The 19,345-nt window shown below is 30.7% G+C and overlaps 2 protein-coding genes across 3 annotated transcripts; both read right to left on the bottom strand.

Moving 5' to 3' along the window:
- Positions 1-6,250: 6,250 nt before the first annotated feature.
- On the bottom strand, positions 6,251-11,716 carry LOC107462478 (putative anthocyanidin reductase). Of its 2 annotated transcripts, none has more exons than XM_016081076.3 (6): positions 11,509-11,716; positions 8,543-8,710; positions 8,248-8,468; positions 7,366-7,531; positions 6,850-7,060; positions 6,251-6,773 (listed from the first exon to the last, which is right to left on the bottom strand). In XM_016081076.3, exons 1-6 carry the CDS (start codon positions 11,657-11,659, stop codon positions 6,620-6,622), a joined length of 1,071 nt encoding a protein of 356 aa, XP_015936562.1. In that variant the 5' UTR covers positions 11,660-11,716; the 3' UTR covers positions 6,251-6,619. The 2 variants fall into 2 exon arrangements, with proteins under 2 accessions (XP_015936562.1, XP_015936563.1); XM_016081077.3 differs by having other exon boundaries at positions 6,254-6,773; positions 7,366-7,525.
- Positions 11,717-13,388: 1,672 nt separating this feature from the next.
- LOC107462460 (50S ribosomal protein L24, chloroplastic) lies at positions 13,389-16,368 on the bottom strand. Its single transcript, XM_016081056.3, has 4 exons — positions 16,200-16,368; positions 15,172-15,210; positions 14,310-14,540; positions 13,389-13,856 (listed from the first exon to the last, which is right to left on the bottom strand). Exons 1-4 carry the CDS (start codon positions 16,305-16,307, stop codon positions 13,656-13,658), a joined length of 579 nt encoding a protein of 192 aa, XP_015936542.1. The 5' UTR covers positions 16,308-16,368; the 3' UTR covers positions 13,389-13,655.
- Positions 16,369-19,345: the final 2,977 nt, after the last annotated feature.

The raw sequence follows: 19,345 nt of genomic DNA on the forward strand, positions 1-19,345 counted from the left end.
ATTTCCAAGCTGTTGTTCAAGTAAAGAACTTTTCCAAGTTTTACAAGAACTCAATTAGAACATGGGTCATACTTCCGTTCCACCCATATTCATAAAATAAAGAGCGAAAACAATTATTGAAATATAAATCAAAGTATGGAATAAATTAGAAAGATCAAACGAATTAATCCATTACAAATAGACAGAGCTCCTAACCTTAACAATAGAGGATTAGTTGCTCATGGTTCAGAGAAGAAAAATAAGGGTTCTGGTAACAATCTGATGCTTGTCTAAATGTACAGAATTTCTATTTATTATTAATCCTAATAGGTTTAAAATCAAAAATTAAAAATAATATCTTTTCCTAAAAGATAAGATTTGAATTTAAATTTGAATTAATTAACAGATTTTCAGTTGATGGTTGGGGACCACTTGCTTTGTCAATTCTGCAGCTTCTAATCTGTGTTTTTTGGGCTGGAAAGTGGGTCAAAACAGCCCAAAATTCGTAACCAGCGTCATTTGTATTTTTGCAGATCGCGCATGTGACGCGTCCGCGTCGTCCACGAGCTCGCGTCATTTGTGTATATTCCAGTCCACGCGTTCGCGTCAGGCACGCGATCGCGTCATTGCGATTTCTCCATTCCGCGTGGTCGCGTGAGCCATGCGTCTGCGTTGGTCTTCGCTGGTCATCTCTTTGGTTTCTTCTTTTTCTCTGTAGAAACTTCATCAAATCCTTCCGAATGCTACCTAAAATAAATAAATTTGCACAAAACTCAAAATAGCATCCATAGTGGCTAAAATATAATTAATTCTTAATTAAACTCAACAAATTAGATGCAAATTCACTAGAAAAAGATAGATAAGATGCTCACGCATCAGTGATCGCTTGAAATCGAGGCATCCAAGCAAGTGTGAGGTCCTTTGTACCTTCTAACCTCCCAGGTACTCTTTCGTTGTCGAAGTGTGATGCGAATCAACCACGTGCAACCTTTATCGAACTCTTAGCATCTTCCATGGTGCTTAGATTATCTGACTCTATCATCATGTGCTCAACTCCACGACGGATGCTATAATTCTTTATACTCAACACAACTTTCTTCTTACTTTAGAAAAATTGGCCAATCTAAAATTCCGTAGCAACATTTTCCTCATGCAATCCTTGACCACCTAAAAGTAGGATTTATGTTCGGTTGTTGGCCGATGGCTTCCAAATTCAGGGTTGAAAAATGTGGAGGATGTTGCTGTGTGCCGGAACTTGACGACTCCGGATGTGTTGGTGGGTTAGTCTGGGTATCCTCATCACTGTCTTCAACAATGTCAACAGGCTCTTCGTTCGAATCATCATCTCGCATCGCATTTTCAACCCGATCCGGTTCACCCTCACCGACAATATCCAGAATCAGATGAGGTGACCTAGTTATTCCAACTGTAACAGATGGAGGATCAGCCAACAGACAAGCAGACGCAATGACAGGCATCAAGGTAAAAACACTCCCCACCGTAGTCGACTAAGGATTCGGCCTTGATGCCCCAGAACTATCGATGCCATCTTCTAACTTGGCATATAGTTCCTGTATTCTCACTTCCGGAAAACTTCGCCAACAATGAAACAAAATCTGCATATCTTCGTCAGATCCTATCACAAATGTTTCATACTTCACACCAGTTGACACAACCGCAATAGGAATCTTGTAGAACAGCTTCTTCATCCACTTTGTCCCACACACCCCCACTTTTTGTAATATACTGATTTTTAGCTCTGACAACATATTTGATGACCGGATAAATATATTCACTGGTTCTCTATTAGTAAATTTAACACCATACCTTTTACTTTTCTGAATTTTTTCAGAGTAATGCACTAGAGGTAAAAAATTCTCCTTACTCTCCATATGTAAAAATGACATTATACTACTTCACCATTGTCTCATATTGGGTATTTATAGACATTTCCTATATTGTCACACGGTTTCCAAAATAATACAATCAGAAGAAACCGCTAGAGCCTCTCGTGGTTTCTTCATGTTTAGATACCTTCAGAAATCGTTACACCCTATAGCAGTTTTTGGCCAACACCACTTCTCACATAAATCGCTACATGCTATAGCAGTTTACATTCAATTCCTAAACCACTATAGCCTCTCGCAATTTCTATAGTTATGTAAATGTTGCATTTACGTCTTCATTATTCAAAAATTGAATTCTGGTAATTATAATTTCCAAACAATTTAAATGAGTAACTTATTCTATTTGTATTTATTGAAAAGATAATATTAATAAATATCATATAATTATAAAAAGAATAATTATATTATAATTAATAAAAATATTTGATATTTTTTATTTATACATGTTTAATAATATTTATATTTATATTCATAATAATGAATAATATGTGTCTAAATCATATTTTTATTAATTTTAGAATTTTTATTCAAATGGTTCAGTTGGACCGATTAGAGATTCAGTTCACCAATTTTTAATTGATCTGGCCGATTCGATCGATTTGATAACTATGTTTTTAGTACAGTAATAAATTCTTTCTTTTATAATATTATAACATCGTTTGAATTATATAGTATATTTTTATTTTTATTTTATGGTTTGAATGATATTTTAAAAGCATATGTAATATTGTTCACACGTTTAGCCTAATTTATACAAAAATATGAGTAAAATAATATTACAAAAACCTCTAATTAATTTAATGGAAGTGTTAAAGATGAAATGGAAAAAAAACTATATTGAAGTTGATCTAACCAAAACATGTATTGAGTTACTTTTTTATAGAAGTCCCTTCACCAATATAGTTTAGTGAGAAAAAATTTAAACCAAAAATGCTAGTGGTAATCCTATTTACTAAGGTTTAGATATTGTTGTTAGTGAATTCTATGGTGCCTATAATTTGGTGTCTAATTTTTGCTTAATTTATTTTTTATGATAATTTTTAAATATTTAATAATTATTTATTTTTATACTTTTAAAATTAAATATTAATTTTTAACCCTTTTCAATAAATTAGACAAATACTTTTAAGTACCATAGCAATCACCATTATTATTACTCCGATTTATAGGATTTCAATTACATAGACATATTTTTTAATGATGGTAAACTTCACATTTAGTTATAATGCTTTTTAAACCAAAGTACCACTAAAAGGTAATGTTTCAACAATACAACAATAACAATAACGAAGTCTTGTCCCACTAGATAGGATTGACTACTTAGATCAAATAATATTATTGAAATCTATCATATATTATGTCTATAAAGAGACCGTTTACATATAGATCTTATTTGACTACCTCATAGATGATCTTCCTAGATCTTTCTTTGCCTTTCACTCATTATCCATCTTCCATCTCATCCACCCTCTTGACTGGATACTCTATCGGTCTTCTTCTCACATGTCTAAACCATTTGAGAGATGATTCTACCATCTTTTCCACAATAGGTGCTACTCCAACTCTCTCTCTCTTATATTTTTGTTCCATATTCTATCCAATTGCGTATGACCAATCATTCATCTCAACATCTTCATTTATGCCACATTTAACTTATGTTCATGCTCTCCTTTGGCCGTCCAACACTCTATACCATAAAGCATAGCCGATCTGATAGCAGTGCGATAGAATTTACCTTTAAGTTTTAAATGTACTTTTTTTGTCATATATAAAACTAGACGCACTCCGCCATTTTGACCAACCTGTTTGAATCCTATGATTTATATCATGTTCAATCTTTCCATTATCCTGTATGATGCACTCAAGATACTTAAAACTTTTAACTTTTCGTAGGATATTTTCTCCGATCTTCACTTATGTATTAGGGTTTTTCATTTGGTGGCCGAACTTACGTTCCATATATTCCGTCTTGTTACGACTTATACGTAGACCATACACTTCTAGAGCTTCTCTCCACAAATCCAACTTCTTATTTAAGCCTTCCTTTGCCTCTCCCATAAGAATGATATCATCGGCAAAAAACATGTACCATAGCATAGGCTCTTAGATATGCTTTGTGAATACCTCCAAGATTAATGTGAAAAAATATGGACTTAAGGATGATCCCTGACGTAATCCTATACCAATAGAAAATTCCTCAGTCACACCACCTTGAGTTTTCACACTAGTTGTAGCCCCATCATACATGTCTTTAGTTGCACGAATATATGCAATCATTACTTTCTTCCTTTCTAAAACCTTCCATAAGACCTCCCTTGGCACCCTATCGTACGCTTTTTTCAAATCAATAAATACCATATATAGATCCATTTTATTACTACGATACCTCTTCATCATCCTTCTTAATAGGTATGTAGTTTCAGTGGTGGATCTGTCTGGCATAAAACTAAATTGGTTTTACCCTCCGTTCTATCACTATTTCCCATAACTTCATGGTATGGCTCATGAGTTTTATCTCTCTATAATTTTCGCAACTCTGTATATTCCCCTTATTCCTGTAAAGGCACCAATGTGATCTTTCTCCACTCATCTGACATCTTCTTTAACCTTAAAATCTCATTACAAATTTAGTTAACTAACTGATGTCTTTCTCTCCAAGACCCTTCCAAACTTCAATCGAGATATTATCGGATCCTACTGCCCTACCATTTTTCATCCACTTTATATCCTCTTTTACCTCGAAATCTCGAATCCTTCGATAGTAGTAAAAAATTTTATCTTCTTCCCTCGTGCATAACCGACCAAGATTCGCAAGAGTCTTATGTCCTTCATTAAATAACTCGTAGAATTAGTTCTTCCACCTTTCATTGATTTTCTCATCTTAGCCAAAACCTCTCCGTCTTTATCTTTTATGCACTTAACCCGATTCAAGTCTCTCGTTCTTCTTTCATGGCTCTTTATGATTCTATATATACCTTTTTCTCATTCCTTCATGTCTAAAGACTGGTAGAGATCCTCATATGCTCTTGTTTTTACTTCACTTACAACCACTTTTGTCTTTTTCTTTGCCGTCTTATATTTTTCTCAATTATCTGCACTGCGGCACAAAGGCCACTCTTTAAAGCACTCGCTTTTTGTCTTTATTTTTTCTTGTACACTCACATTCCACCACCAGAACTTCTCGTCTCTTGGTCATATCCCTCTAGATTCACCAAAATTTTCTTTTACTATTTTTCTAATAACTTCCACCATCTCCCTCTATATCTCCTCCACGCTTCCATCCCCTTTCCACTTTGCCTCTTCTCCTATCCATCTTAGGAAGTTTCTTTGTTCTTCACCTTTCATCTGCCACCACCTCGTCCTTGGGTTCTTCATATAATGTCTTTTGCTCAACGTGAAAATTCATGACAAGCATCCTATGATGTATTGTTAAACTCTCTCCCGAAATAATTTTATAATTAATGCATAATTTTCGGTCAACTCTCTTCAACAATAAGAAGTCGATTTGAGAACTTGTCATGTCACTCCTATAGGTTATAAGATATTCGTCTCTCCTTCTAAAACATGTATTTGCGATGAGAAGGTCAAAGGTTGAGAAAAAGTCCAAAATAATTTTACCATCGGTATTGACCATTTCGAAACCATGACCTCTGTGAATACTTTCATACCTAGTCACTTTTTTTTTCTAACATGGCTATTTAAATATTCTTCTAAGAAAATCTTATCTCTCGAATGTATGTTTTGGATTGAACTCTCTAGATCCTCCCAAAAAATTATCCTGTATGTATTGCTCGTCCGAATCCACTTGCGGTGCATAGGCGCTATTCACATGAAAAGTATCTCCTTCCACCACAAGTTTGATAGAGATTATCTGATCACTCACCCTCTTGACATCCACTACATCCTTCTTCCACTGCTTATCCACGATAATACCTACCCAATTCCTATTTTTCACCTTTTTTGTATACCAAAATTTGAATCCGGAGATATTCAACTCCCTAACCTTTAGACTGACCCATTTTATTTCTTGTAGGCACATGATGTTTTAACAATCAAATTGAATATTTAACCAGTTGCATTTCCAATTCAAGTCAAATGATTTTGTTGGTCAAATGATCAAATTAAATGAGTAATTGAACTTTGCGTCCAACTTTATAACTTTTGCTGTATAGTCTGAATTAAGTTCTTAATTTTTCATTCTCATTACTCACATTGATTTCCATCAACAAAATCAGCTTGTTGAACAATTATTATGACTCAACAACACTTTGTTATGTGTATCTTTCAAAGTGACTTTTAAGCTTAATTACATTAAATTGTTTCATCAAATTGTCTTCAAAGTTTAATTAATCTCAGGTAACATAGTCTTTGGTTCACATTGTAGACTCAAATTAATTTATCAGAATCAAGATGCAAGAGGTTCTTCACCTTTACATTTATTCTTACTATACAAACTCAACATGGACCAACCAGCATTTAAAAGTTTGTTGAATCAGATAAGATGCAATTATAGATTCCTCTCTGTTCTTGAACTCATGAATGCCCTCCGGTTGATGCAATTGCGCCGTGGATAACGCGCTGAAAATTTCCGGGACCATGGCCACCATAATTGACATTAATTATTCAAACTTAGAGAGTTTTAACTTTTAAGTACACAGTAAGTTATAATTTGTGGACAAAACTCCAGGATTTTGTTACAATAAAATCATGTACAATAGTATTAAGAGACTGTATTAGCTAATAGGAGGTAAATAACCATAATCTAAACAACACATGATTGTTTGATTGATTATATCTTCAAGGCCATGCTTGTAGCTAAATCCAAGATCATTTAACTTGTTTGAGGAAATCTCACAAGGAACTTTGTCATAATTATTCTCAGCAACCCTGCATATATAAGAACAACATAAGCACCTAATAAAAGCATAGAAAGATTACTATGGAAAATGAGTGTAACATTTACCTTTTGATGTTTGGGTGAGAATAGTGTTGGTGAAGAAGATTAGCCAACTTTGACAATGGACAACTTAGGCTGCTGCAGATGTATCTACCTTGTGCTTTTTCATTCTCCATTAGAAATATGTGTGCATTGCATATGTCTTCAATGTGAACCAAACCTATTGACCCCATTCTTGAATTCACAGCATTTAATATCTTGTAAAATTGAGGTTCACCTATATATATATATATTTATGGTCAAACATTGTCACATGATAAATAACCTAAGTAAATTCCTACCTTATTGTACAAATTTCATTTTAAATGTTTCATGTTATGATGCACACAACTTAGCACATGTATTCAATGTTTTCTGGGAGAAGTAGTTGGTGTGAAACAGAAATATCATAACCATGGCTTTCTTTCACTTATAGACAGACAAAAGGGGTCAATAGAATGCTGAGTAACATGGAAATAGGTGGTTGAATTTTCTGGTGAATTAGTTGCTTGAAATGCATGTAAAATAGATGGGAAAGTAAACCTGTAATTGGTGAGAGAAGAACTTTAAGACTGGAAGGTACATTGGCCGTGAAAAATGGGCCTGCAACAGTGGTTGTTATAACTGACACAAGATCAATTTCGTTCTCTTTTGCAAATTTAAATGCTGCTTCTTCACTTTTAAGCTTTGAAAGTGCATAAACCTGACACTTGCACCAAAACACACAACCACTTAGTCAATTTCGTTACAATGTAACAAAAGTTAACCCAACCAGTACTACCTCTTATTTAAAACAACTCTCAAATTTGAAACAAAAAAATACTGTATAAATACAAAAATCAACCAATATATCTTTGTATATATTTATATACATTGATTTACATATTTTTCTAACATTGTAATAAGCCAATAGAATGATCAAACATTTCACAACCTAATAATCAAACGTTATTAACTGAGACATTATATATTGATAATTAAACTAAGGTGAAAACTTAGGTACAGTCAACTTCAAATTAAGTTTTAACTGAAAGCCGTTCGCAACCAAAAAATCAAACGTTATTAACTGAGACATTATATATTGATAATTAAACTAAGCTGAAAATTTAGATGCAATCAATTTCACGTGAAGTTGTAACTGAGAGCGGTTGGATAAAAATTTAGTCAAATCAGTCAAATCATTTAACCGCTCTCAACTATTAACTTTCCTTGAAATTGACTACACATAGAGTTTTCATCTTAAACTAAACTTATCAATAACCTATAACTAAGTAGCTCCGTGGATAAAGAAAAGATATTACAATTATTGGCAACACATATTTGAAGTGTCATAATTATAAGCAAGTATGTATATTGTTATTCTGGAAGTGAAGTTCAAAAATTAATAGGAAGTTAAATTGAGATTCTTGAGTAGTTAGTGCTTACCCATCCACTTGCTTGAGTGTTCCATACATGATGAGGTTGTAGTTGGCAAGATTCATCAACTGTTTGTTTCCATTTTCCATCATTGTCCTTGGCAGTTATGGTACTTATGGAAGATGTGAACACAACCCTTTTCACTGAATTCTTGTACTTCAAGCATGAATTCAGAAGGTTTAAGGTTCCTTTGATTGCAGGGTCTATTATGTTTTCTTGAACATAGGATTCTGCAGTGATAGTTGTCATTATTGTCTTATCATCAAGTTTCAAGGTTAAAAGCATTGGTCATGATATTAATTACCAATGTTTTGTTTGTCATCAACGTTGAATTCCATAGAAGCTGCAACATGAAAAACACCATCGCAGCCTTTTAGAGCCTCATCGAAGCTTCCTTCTTCATTCAAATCTGCTTTGAACAATCTCAATCGGTCACCTCCACCCCACACTGACATTAGGTGTAGTGATTTTTCTGTTGCATTAGAAGCCGGTAAAAAAATTCATTAATTAATTTAATCTTATATGGGACAAAAAATTCAACAAAGACTAAAGTATTAACATTTTTTCGTATAGAGAAGTGTAATGACTAATGATTATATAATTTGCAATAGGATAATTGTCACAATTATCATAGGCCTAAACCATATATTTTATAGCTGTTGAAAAAAAATATTAAATAAATAGTAAAAAAATTGTAAAAGTGGATTTATAGGTTCAAAGAATGAAATATGTCTAACGCACTGTTTTTTTTTTTTTCTGAGGAGCTATAATTATTCATCACAAAATTTTAGTAATAAGACTTTATTGATTGCTTTATTGTCTTTAAGAACCTACGAATTCATCGCAAAATTTTTGAATTCTTTAAAATTTTATGAGAAAATTTCACTCCTTTCCCATGCGAGATGTTAAAATGACATTTTTCTCTCTTCTATTTATAAAATGTACATTCTCATTTCTTATAAATTTTAAAAAACTTTCTCTTTAATCTATTTTAATTTTTTTTTTAACTAATGTTAACTTTATCTATTTTTTTTAAATTTTTTTTTACAAAAATACCTTTTAACAAAAAATTTATTTTTTTATCACTAAATATTACTTACCAAAATACCATTTAAGAAATTATTTTTATTGATTAAATTATATTTTTACCAAAATATTTTATAAGAAATTTAGTAATTAAATTTTTTTTTCTAAAATACCTTTCAATAATTTTTTAATTATTAAATTATGATTTTACCAAAATTTTCGTTAATAATTTTTTTATATTTTACTATTAATTTTTTGATATTAATGTATATTATTTTAACATCAAATAAATAAATCTTACCATTATTAATATGTATAACAATTAATATATATATTGATATTGAAAAATAATCTTACTAAGATTTTTTTAATATTAAAATAATATATATTGATATAAAAAAAGTAATAGTAAAATATAAAAAATTTTAACAAAAATTTTGGTAAAATCATAATTTAATAATTAAAAAATTATTGAAGGATATTTTAGAAAAAATTAATTTAATTATTAAATTTTTTTAAAAATATTTTGGTAAAAATACAATTTAATCAATAAAAATTTTTTTATTAAAGAGTATTTTGGTAAGCAAAATTTAATAACAAAATAATAAAATTTTTGTTAAAGGATATTTTTGTAAAAAATCATATTTTTTTTTGAAAAATGAATAAAGTTAACATTACTTAACACAAAAAAAATTAAAATAGATTAAAGAGGAGGTTTTTTAAAAGTTATAAGAGAGAGAAATGTACATTTTATAAATAGAAGAAAAGGGGGTGTCATTTTAGCATCTAACAGGAGAGGGGAGTGTCTCAAACTTTATTTATGGCTTAAATAAGTTCTTAATTTTTATAAAAGACTACATTTATTTTTAGGTTAATAGTTAAATTAGTCAATAAAAAATAGATTATTTTTAAATTTGTCCCTAAAAAATTCTATCAATTAAATTAATTTTTTAAAAATTATAAATTAATTATTTTTGTCTTCTATCGTTCTATTAACATTAGTTGTCAATAACTGATAATATAAAATATTAATTGATAATTTACATGAAGCATATTTAATTAGATACTAACTAAATATATATATAAAAATCTATCAATGCTAACCAATATAATAATGTAGCAACAATAAATAATTCTAGGTTTTCATAAGCATATTTATCAGCTTTCAATTAAATATGCTAAATATCATGTATACTGTCACTTAACATTTTATTTTATTCATTAATCATTAATAAAAAATATTAATAGAATGATAAAAAACAAAAAAAATTAATTTATAATTTTTAAAAGACCAATTTAATTAATAAAATTTTTAACAAATTTAAAGAACGAATTTTTTTTTAAAATTAATTGGACTATTAATTTTTTTATTTTGATCTCTATAATTTATTTTTTGGTCCCATAAAATTTGGAAGGTCTCTATTTTAGTCATTGTGATTAGCTTTCCACGTTAAAAGTTGATATGACAAGTTAATTATTAACGTGATAAAATGTTCTTCATCATCATTACTTAGGGACAAACTAACAAATAGAACCAAAATATAGACTTTTTAAATTTTATTAGAATAAAACCAAAAAATATTTTTAATTGGATAAAAAAATTTAGAATGAAATATTATTTTAATTCTTAATGTTTAAGTTAGATTGTAATTTCATCGTTAACGTTTAAAAAAAAACATACTTTTGTCAATATTAAAAAAAAATTTCAAATAAAATAATTTTTTTATTATTTTTTTTTCTTTCTCTCATTCTTCTCTCGCTTTATTCACAATTACTACAATCGCCACTACAATTGTTACAATTACGATTATTGTTGTTTACCTACAAGAAAATGATAATGGAAAAAAATTGTACTTTTGAAAGAGAAAATTTAATATAAGATGAAATAAGATGCCTAGAATTAAAATAAGACATACACTTTTAATGTTATAGACAAAATTAAAATTTAATTCAAATATTAGAGATTAATAAAACAATATTTTATCCAAAATTTTATTTAAGTCTATTTTTATTATTAATCTACAAAAAAATATCAAGAAATTTCCTACTGAAATCAAGTTATTATATATAACAAATCAAATCAAATAATCTCTCTATGACTTCAAGGAAGAACCAGCTTGCCACAAATTAATACATATTAAACATCATCACAAAACTAATTTTTCACTTTCCTAATTACTCTAAGGTCTTCATTCAAGTTACTTTTTTTCCAAGTAAAAAAATTAAAGTTAAGAAATGACTAACCAGGATCTCTGAGAGTGGCATGAACTTTGTAGCCTCTTTGAAGAAGAATCTCTACAAGGTATGAACCAATGTACCCAGTGGCTCCAGTAACACAGTATGTTGTTGAAGAAGGATCAACTTTCATCACCATCTTATTAAGTGCTTCCTCCATTATTTCTACTCACTCCAACTATGAATACCAATATTGAAAGTTGATACCCCTTTAACCCTCTCTATGAAAGGACCTATCAGTATTGGCCAACTTTTTTCATATTTATATGCAATGCAATGGATTCTTATTCTTTTTGGTAAACTGCAATAATAGTATTATATTGGAGTAAACTATTAAAATGGTATCCGAAATTTCACAACATTGATAAAAATAATCTCAAAAAATGTTAACGATAAATAAGTTCTAAAAAAATTTAAAAATGCAACAAGAAGAATTAGATATTAAATATATATTTAAAAAAAATTTTAAAAATTATATTTTGATGTAATTTTTTATAAATATTATTAAAAAAATAAGAAATTTTAATTCTCAAATATGTCAGGTGATTTTTTTTATTTTTTTTTACTGTGAATGACTATTTTTTTGAAATATAAAAAATCTAGAGATTAAATTTTATTTTGAATTCTTTTGTGTACCTTCTAAATATTTATTCAAATGTTGACACAAAATTCGGATTAAATATATAAAACCGGTTGTTAAATATGAAATTTTTTTTGGTTATTTATAAAAAATATAATAAAATTTAATTTTGATGCACCTGCACCCAATCACGTAATATCACATCATAAAAAATAATATTATTTTTATTGATTACGTGAATAGTCTTCTAAAAAATAGATATAATTGTATGATTGTGTAAAATATTTTACACTATTAATATATCAAAATTAAACTCATAATAATATTTATTAATTTTTTTATCGCATCGATAACATATTTTAAGAACTTTTTTTCCGCGCCTGAATATTTTGAGTACTAAATTAGTAGCTAATTCTATTATATTAATTAATGCTACATCGATGCAGGCACGTAGCCAAGTGCTATATATTTGTTTACTAATACATAGCCCCACATTCAAATTAAATTAAATTAAATGTTACCATGCCTATAAATTCATTGATTTCAACAATAAATTTGAGGTTTGTTGTATGCTTGGGCTTTTGTGTTAAATTTTGCAGTGACATGAACTCAAAATGTGCACAAAATGAATGTTAATCTTGCTGCCATGCAAGGTGTTTGCCTCAAACTAAGCCACATCAGGTTCAAATCCTAGCAATGGTGGCTAGGTTAGTGTGCGAGTGTGTTTCGAACTTTCTATTGAAAAAAATAAAATAAAATAAAATTCTTGTTGCCATGCATAGATGCCAAGTGTTTGTGAAATAGCCACAACACATGTCCATACCCATATTCACGGGATTGCATATGGTTTGCTGAATTCAGCTTCACAAAATGTTAACTCTGGTTGTGATTTTATTAGAAAGAAAATTGTTTCAAATGATATTGACATTGTTATTCCTATTTTGATGACATTTTTATATGATTGTTGAATATATCTATGTAAAAATACATGAAACAAAGAGTGATAAAACAAAATAGAATCTACATTAATAATAGTATTAATTAGTAGATGGTACTGTATAAGTCAACATACATGCCAACTTCCAATTTGGATTTGGAAACGCATGAAAATGAATAATATAATATATAATACTAGGGTCTAGAGATTTGTTGAGCATGCTAAAAGATTTTTCAGTGTTGAATTGAACCATTCATTGTCACGAAGTGAAAGAGTATCAAATGGGAATAATCAGAATATTATACTCAATTAGTCTTCTATACTTATCCGTTTCATGCCACAACTAGAATTTGAGAGAAAATCCAAAATCCATTTCACAATACCTAATGATATTAATAGATGTAAATCCAAAAGAAATTGTTCTCTTCTTGAACGTGGGGCACATAATGGATCTGGGTGGGAGACATGAAAGATTTCTTCTCTTAACCAAAGTCAAACCAACAATTATAGAGCAAAATTAATTACTCAGGTTTTATGTAAAAATATACATCACATGATGAAAAGGAAAAAGAGATAAAGAAAAAAGGTACACCTATTGTTACATCCATAGTGAGGGCTTAAAGAATTCAACCTACAAAACTAGGTGGTTGCAACTTCTTCAGTTTTCTTGTCTTCCTCTTTCAGTTTCTTCCAATTCTCTGCACTATCAATTATCTCTCCAGTTTTTACAAGGTACCTGACTCTTTTACCATTGTCAAGGACTTTATGACCGACGCGGCTTGCAACATTCTGGTCTTTGGAGTACAGCATCACATTTGAGCTGTGGATAGGCCCTTCAATCTGCCATTGGAAGAAAGAAAACAATCTCGCATGTATTAGGAGATGAAGAGATACGCGAAAAATCGCATGCACATTTTGCTAGTTAATATGCAAAATCACAATTAGAGCATTAAGCAAAGTACTAGATCGATGCGTCTATCTCTATCCTTTGGTTATGTTTGCAAGTTGGAGTTTTCGAAGGGAAATGGAAGAGAAGGATCTGAAGTAAAAAAGGACTTCATTTCCTTTCACTTTTCCCTCCGAAATCAAAATTCACAAACATCCTATTAGGGAACACCATAATGAAGTTTATCAAAAATAAAATTGCATATACATAATAACCAATAATGAGATGTTCATAGAGGTTAGAGGATATATCCATCCTTTTCCAAATGAAAACACAAGTGAAGAACATTCAGAAGGATCAGAGAATTTATAATCTTGTGTTTTTCTGGTAGAGGAAATGAAAATAACCTTAATAATTTGCCCTGGTTCCCCCTCCTCTCTACTCTTCATGTGCTTCGTTTTCAAATTTATGTCTTTCACTATGACAGTGCTGTTATGCTTGAAGAGCCTGACAATCTCCCCTACTTTTCCCTTTTCATGTCCAGATATGATCTTTACTGTATCTCCGACTTTAACATGCATCTTGTGCAAGATGGGAAGACTGTTTGGTTTACATTTCTTTCGCTCCCATCGCTTAAGCTGCCAAAGGAGAAGCAGTAAAAAAAAACCTAAATTATGCAAGTGAGAAGAGAAGTACTAAGGCTACCTAGACAATCCATGCCGAATCATGACCTTGTCGTTTTTTTTTTCACGTTTTTTCATAATTTGTTAGAGAAGCTTTAAGGTTTGTTCTGTTTCATTTTCTTTAGAGCATCAAAAGTTCTATGATTATGGTAATTCAAACACAGAAAATTTAAACATGTCTTCAGTGCTAGTGTTAAGTTAAAAAAATATCCGGCATCAATGAATGAGGAAGTTCCACATCACTAAAGTAGAAAGGGTATTACACTATGTCAAAAGAATAACTCATGAATTTAGTAACATTCTTTTGCATGAACCTCAAGATTTTATGAAAATGAAATATATGTTTTTCTTCTTGCATTGGTTGCACCAAGCTATATTTTGGTATGACTTGCTAGGAAATGTTTTTAATCAAATTGGATCACATTCTAAAGAATCTAATAAATGATCAACTGAAGTACATCGTCTGCTTAACTACACTATCCTTAACCTTTAGGTCCATTTTGATTTGAATTTATGAATTTCGCAAAAGAATAATCAAATCAGGCACGCATGGAATATATGGATGAGGCAAGAATCAAATGCTCACCTTCATTACAATAAGACATGGATTCTCTGCCGACTTACTCTGCATGTCGCAACATAAAACAATATCAAATTAGACAACTAAACCTTTCAGTACAACCATCTATGGTAAACTTAGTTACAATCTTGATGGCATAAAGATGTTTTAAGACTAGCATGGATGCCACAATGAAATTGGAAACAATCTGGAAACTTTCAGGAAGATCAAAAGGTTTTTCCAAATGTGGCAATTGTTTAAAAAAAAAATAACATTGCATCTCTTGAAGACATGAAGATAATAAAAGGATAAGGGAAATATACTATAGTTACGGCATGAATAAATGATGATAATATTAATAATAACTAGATTTTCCATAACCAGCATAACCACAAATCATTTTGCAACATATGTGAGCATCCATCAACATATGTTGTAGCCTTCCCAACTTCACACAGTTTAAACCACAAACATATATTTTAATAATCAAAATTCAGATTTTTCAAAATGGCATAGTTCTCATTCTTTTTCAAAACAACAAATTCAAGCCAAATTACAAAACGATTCATCTTAACCCCTAAAACCAGTGAATTTGCATCCTCTAACGGGAAAAAATTGGTAAAGTGATAAATTGAGTGTCTAATCACATTTGAATTTGTAACTTCTTATCATATGCGAGTCCCATTATCTTAATTCAAGGGTGATTAAATACTTACTTTCTCACTTTACAAACTACTCACTTTTAGATACTTACTTTCTCACTTTACCAATCTCCTTGATCCAAAACCAATATATGCATATGAAATTCAAGTCATGAATGAACCTTATATATTAAGCCAAGAGAGTCAGCCATATCAAGTTGCAGAGAAACCCGAGTATGAATTCAAAAGCAAAAATTGCACGACCTTACATGAATTTGGAATGCAATAGGAAACAAGGAAATATGGAAATGAACGAATTCACAATAAGTAAAAAGGAAGCACGTGGAGTGTTCAAAATTGAAGCTTTGGATTTAAAATAAAGGAAATGGGGAAAGAGAAGACGAATTGGGGTACCAGAAGGGGAGAAGGAGGAGAGAGACGCTGTCCGAGGAAGGAGTTGGAGGACAGTGAGAGTGACGTCATGGAGCTCTGAAGAGCAGCCATAGCTGCTGATGCTGCCATTGTTACTGTTACCCTCTTCTTCTTCTTCTTCTGATAACGTTAATGGATAATGCAGTGTGAGAGTGAAATAGCAGAGAAGAAAAGAAGAGGGAATGCATGAAACGACATCGTTTCAGTTGCTCTGAATTCTAAAATTGGGCCGTGTTGAAGCCCAATTTCTCTCTTTGCTTAACAGGAAAAGAAAATGTTTTGTTAGGAAAAAAAAAGGAAGAAAGATTAACAATCAATTTTTTTAGGCAGTTAGTTTTTTTCCTCTCTTTTGGATTTATTTCTCCTTCTTTTTTCTACAATAAGTCAATATCAATCCAAAACCCTTAGGTTTTACTGATACTTTATTTTTTAAGATTATTGGTAAAATAAAAAAAAGTTTAGTCTCTAAAATAACCGTAATAAAAATATTATTTTAAAATGATAATAATAAAACAACATAAATAGTAAAATACAAAATACAGTTTGGTAAAAAGTTTTTTCACTTTTTGAGATGTTTTAAAAATATAAACATTTTACTTTGTATTTCATAAATAAAAATTCATATATTTTTGTTCTTAATTTTAGAAGTTTGCGTTGCTTTTGAAAACATTTATGAAAGTACTTTTAAACGTTAACTTATACTTTTTAAAATTTAAAAATCCAATATAAATTTATATATTATTAAATATTCAATTATGCTTAATTTTTATTATATGTATGTCAATTGAAATCATTTTATATATTAAAAATAATTTGTATTCATTGAATGTTACTTATATTTTGATTTATGGAACATAGCATCAACATTTCGAAAGTCAAAATTTTACTAGAACAGACCTTTGTTAGACGCTTAGGAACACAAATCTGCTTGGAAATTGAACAAACTTTTATGGCAATAAAAACTGATAAAAGAGATATCAAACTACTTTATTCACCTTAACTGATCCAAATCTTAATTGAGTTTATTCAATCTGAATAATGAAACTGGTACACTAGCATAGCTTAACAAGTACAACTACAAGAATTAAGAAATATTAATTTAATCATCATATAGAACATAAAATCTCAAGCAGAAATCGACATTACCTTCCTTTGTCCGTGATAACAAGATCATTTGAGAATCAATTGACCTGAGTTATACCAAGATTGTTAATTCAGTGGGGATGGAACCTAACTTGTTTCCCCATGACTTCAATTGCATTATAAATATACAAATTTTGGATTGTCATTTCAGCAAGACAACAGAAAATAGGTGAGACAAGGAACCAAAAAATGAAAGAAAAATGATGCACAAAATTACAAAAGATGATGCCAAGCATCAATGATTAAATCACTCAGGACTAAAATGGGCTAGTTAAGACCATGATTATATATCCAAAGCCAAACACCAAAACTGAAAATATAACAATAAAATAAATGCAAAAAAAAAAGAAAACAATATTCTACACATCATACATATCAGCTGCACAATCTAGACTCTTCTCTCCTGTGTTGAGAAACAGCAGTAACCTTGGTCTCTTGATTATCAACATCAATGGAAACTTCATCTGCTGTTGCTGCTGAGAGGGACTTTTTGTGGTGGTGATGATTCTTGTGGTGCCGAGACTTCGCAATCCTCGTCAGCACCTGCATGATGTCCCTCATGGACGGCCGCTTCCTCGGAGCACGGTTGATCATGCACTTGTAGGCAAGGGCTGCAACTTCATTGAGCTCTTGAAAGTCACACTTACCCTCTAGCCTAGAATCAACAATCTCCTCCCAACTAACTTTTACATCCGTGTTCATTGCTGCCTAATTATCAATAAAATAAAATAGTATTCATTAGGATAATAAAGGAATGAATTATGAAAGAACTTGAACCGCAACAGTTTAGCTTTGGGACCACTATTGGAATGTAGAAATGTCATCCATTTGTCTAAAGCCAATTTGTTTTGCTATTTTGGATTTTATTCATATACATAAGGAACGCATAATTTCATTTCAACATAAGCAAACTAACACCAAGATGAGAGGACAAGTGAGATACAACAAAAGAGAAAAGAGAGAAGACAGCAACCAATTATATTTTAATTATACTAAATTCAATATAAGATTATGTTATTAGCAAATATAAACTTCATAAATAAAAAAGAAAATACTAATAACGGACCAAATATCCCTCAGACAGTATCTACTTTCTTAAATACCTGTCATGGATACTTTCATTTTCTTTCCTGGGTTGATATATTATGCAGCTGTTTCAGAGCACCATACACACAAACATTGCAAACACCACCATTATGCTTAACAAAAGATAGGAAGATAAAAAGGCAGACATACACACAAACATTGCAACACCACCATTATCTCAGACTTCAGAACATACAATAAAATCAAAATTCCAAATGGAAATTATATTAAAAAAATGTAGTTTTGCTAACTGATGTGGTCATTGTTCATCTAATTATCACATATTTGGAAGTCGCTAACCATATTCAGAATCATACAAGATTAGAAGGATTTTAGTTTGAGAAGCTGTTGATTAGTCCAAACCTTATTAGCAAGGGAACCATGAACTGGTGGAGCGGCAAGTTATACCGCCCTGCTTGCAGTTGTTGCAATGCCAGCAACCAATTCATTGCTAACTTTTTCGGTGATCCCACCACTTTCAGGACCAATCACCATTGGCTCTTCAACTACAAAGTGTGCACATCTCAGTGTTTGCAAGCACATAAAACAATCAAAACTGAAACTTTCAATGAAATATTTTCCAACCTCTATTGAAACAAGCCAAGTAGCCATGTTGCTGCTTCACTTCAAACTCTCTCTCTCTCTCCAAACTGAAATATTTATTATTTTTTTATTATAAAATGATTATTTCGTTCGAACCAGTGGAGCCACCAACCGTGTGTTTTGTTGGTCGAGTTTTCTTGCTCAACTGAATTGTAGAAGAGAAAACATACAGAGGGTCACTCTACAGAGAAAAAGTCTAGGGACCAGTAGATTTTGTGGTTTTTAGTCATTAATTAGTCATCAATGATATTTTTAATAGTGTGAGATTACATTTAATAGTGTAGAATTATTCAATT

This window comes from Arachis duranensis, chromosome 8, assembly GCF_000817695.3.
Source record: "Arachis duranensis cultivar V14167 chromosome 8, aradu.V14167.gnm2.J7QH, whole genome shotgun sequence".
In the NCBI taxonomy this organism is placed as follows: Eukaryota; Viridiplantae; Streptophyta; class Magnoliopsida; order Fabales; family Fabaceae; genus Arachis; species Arachis duranensis.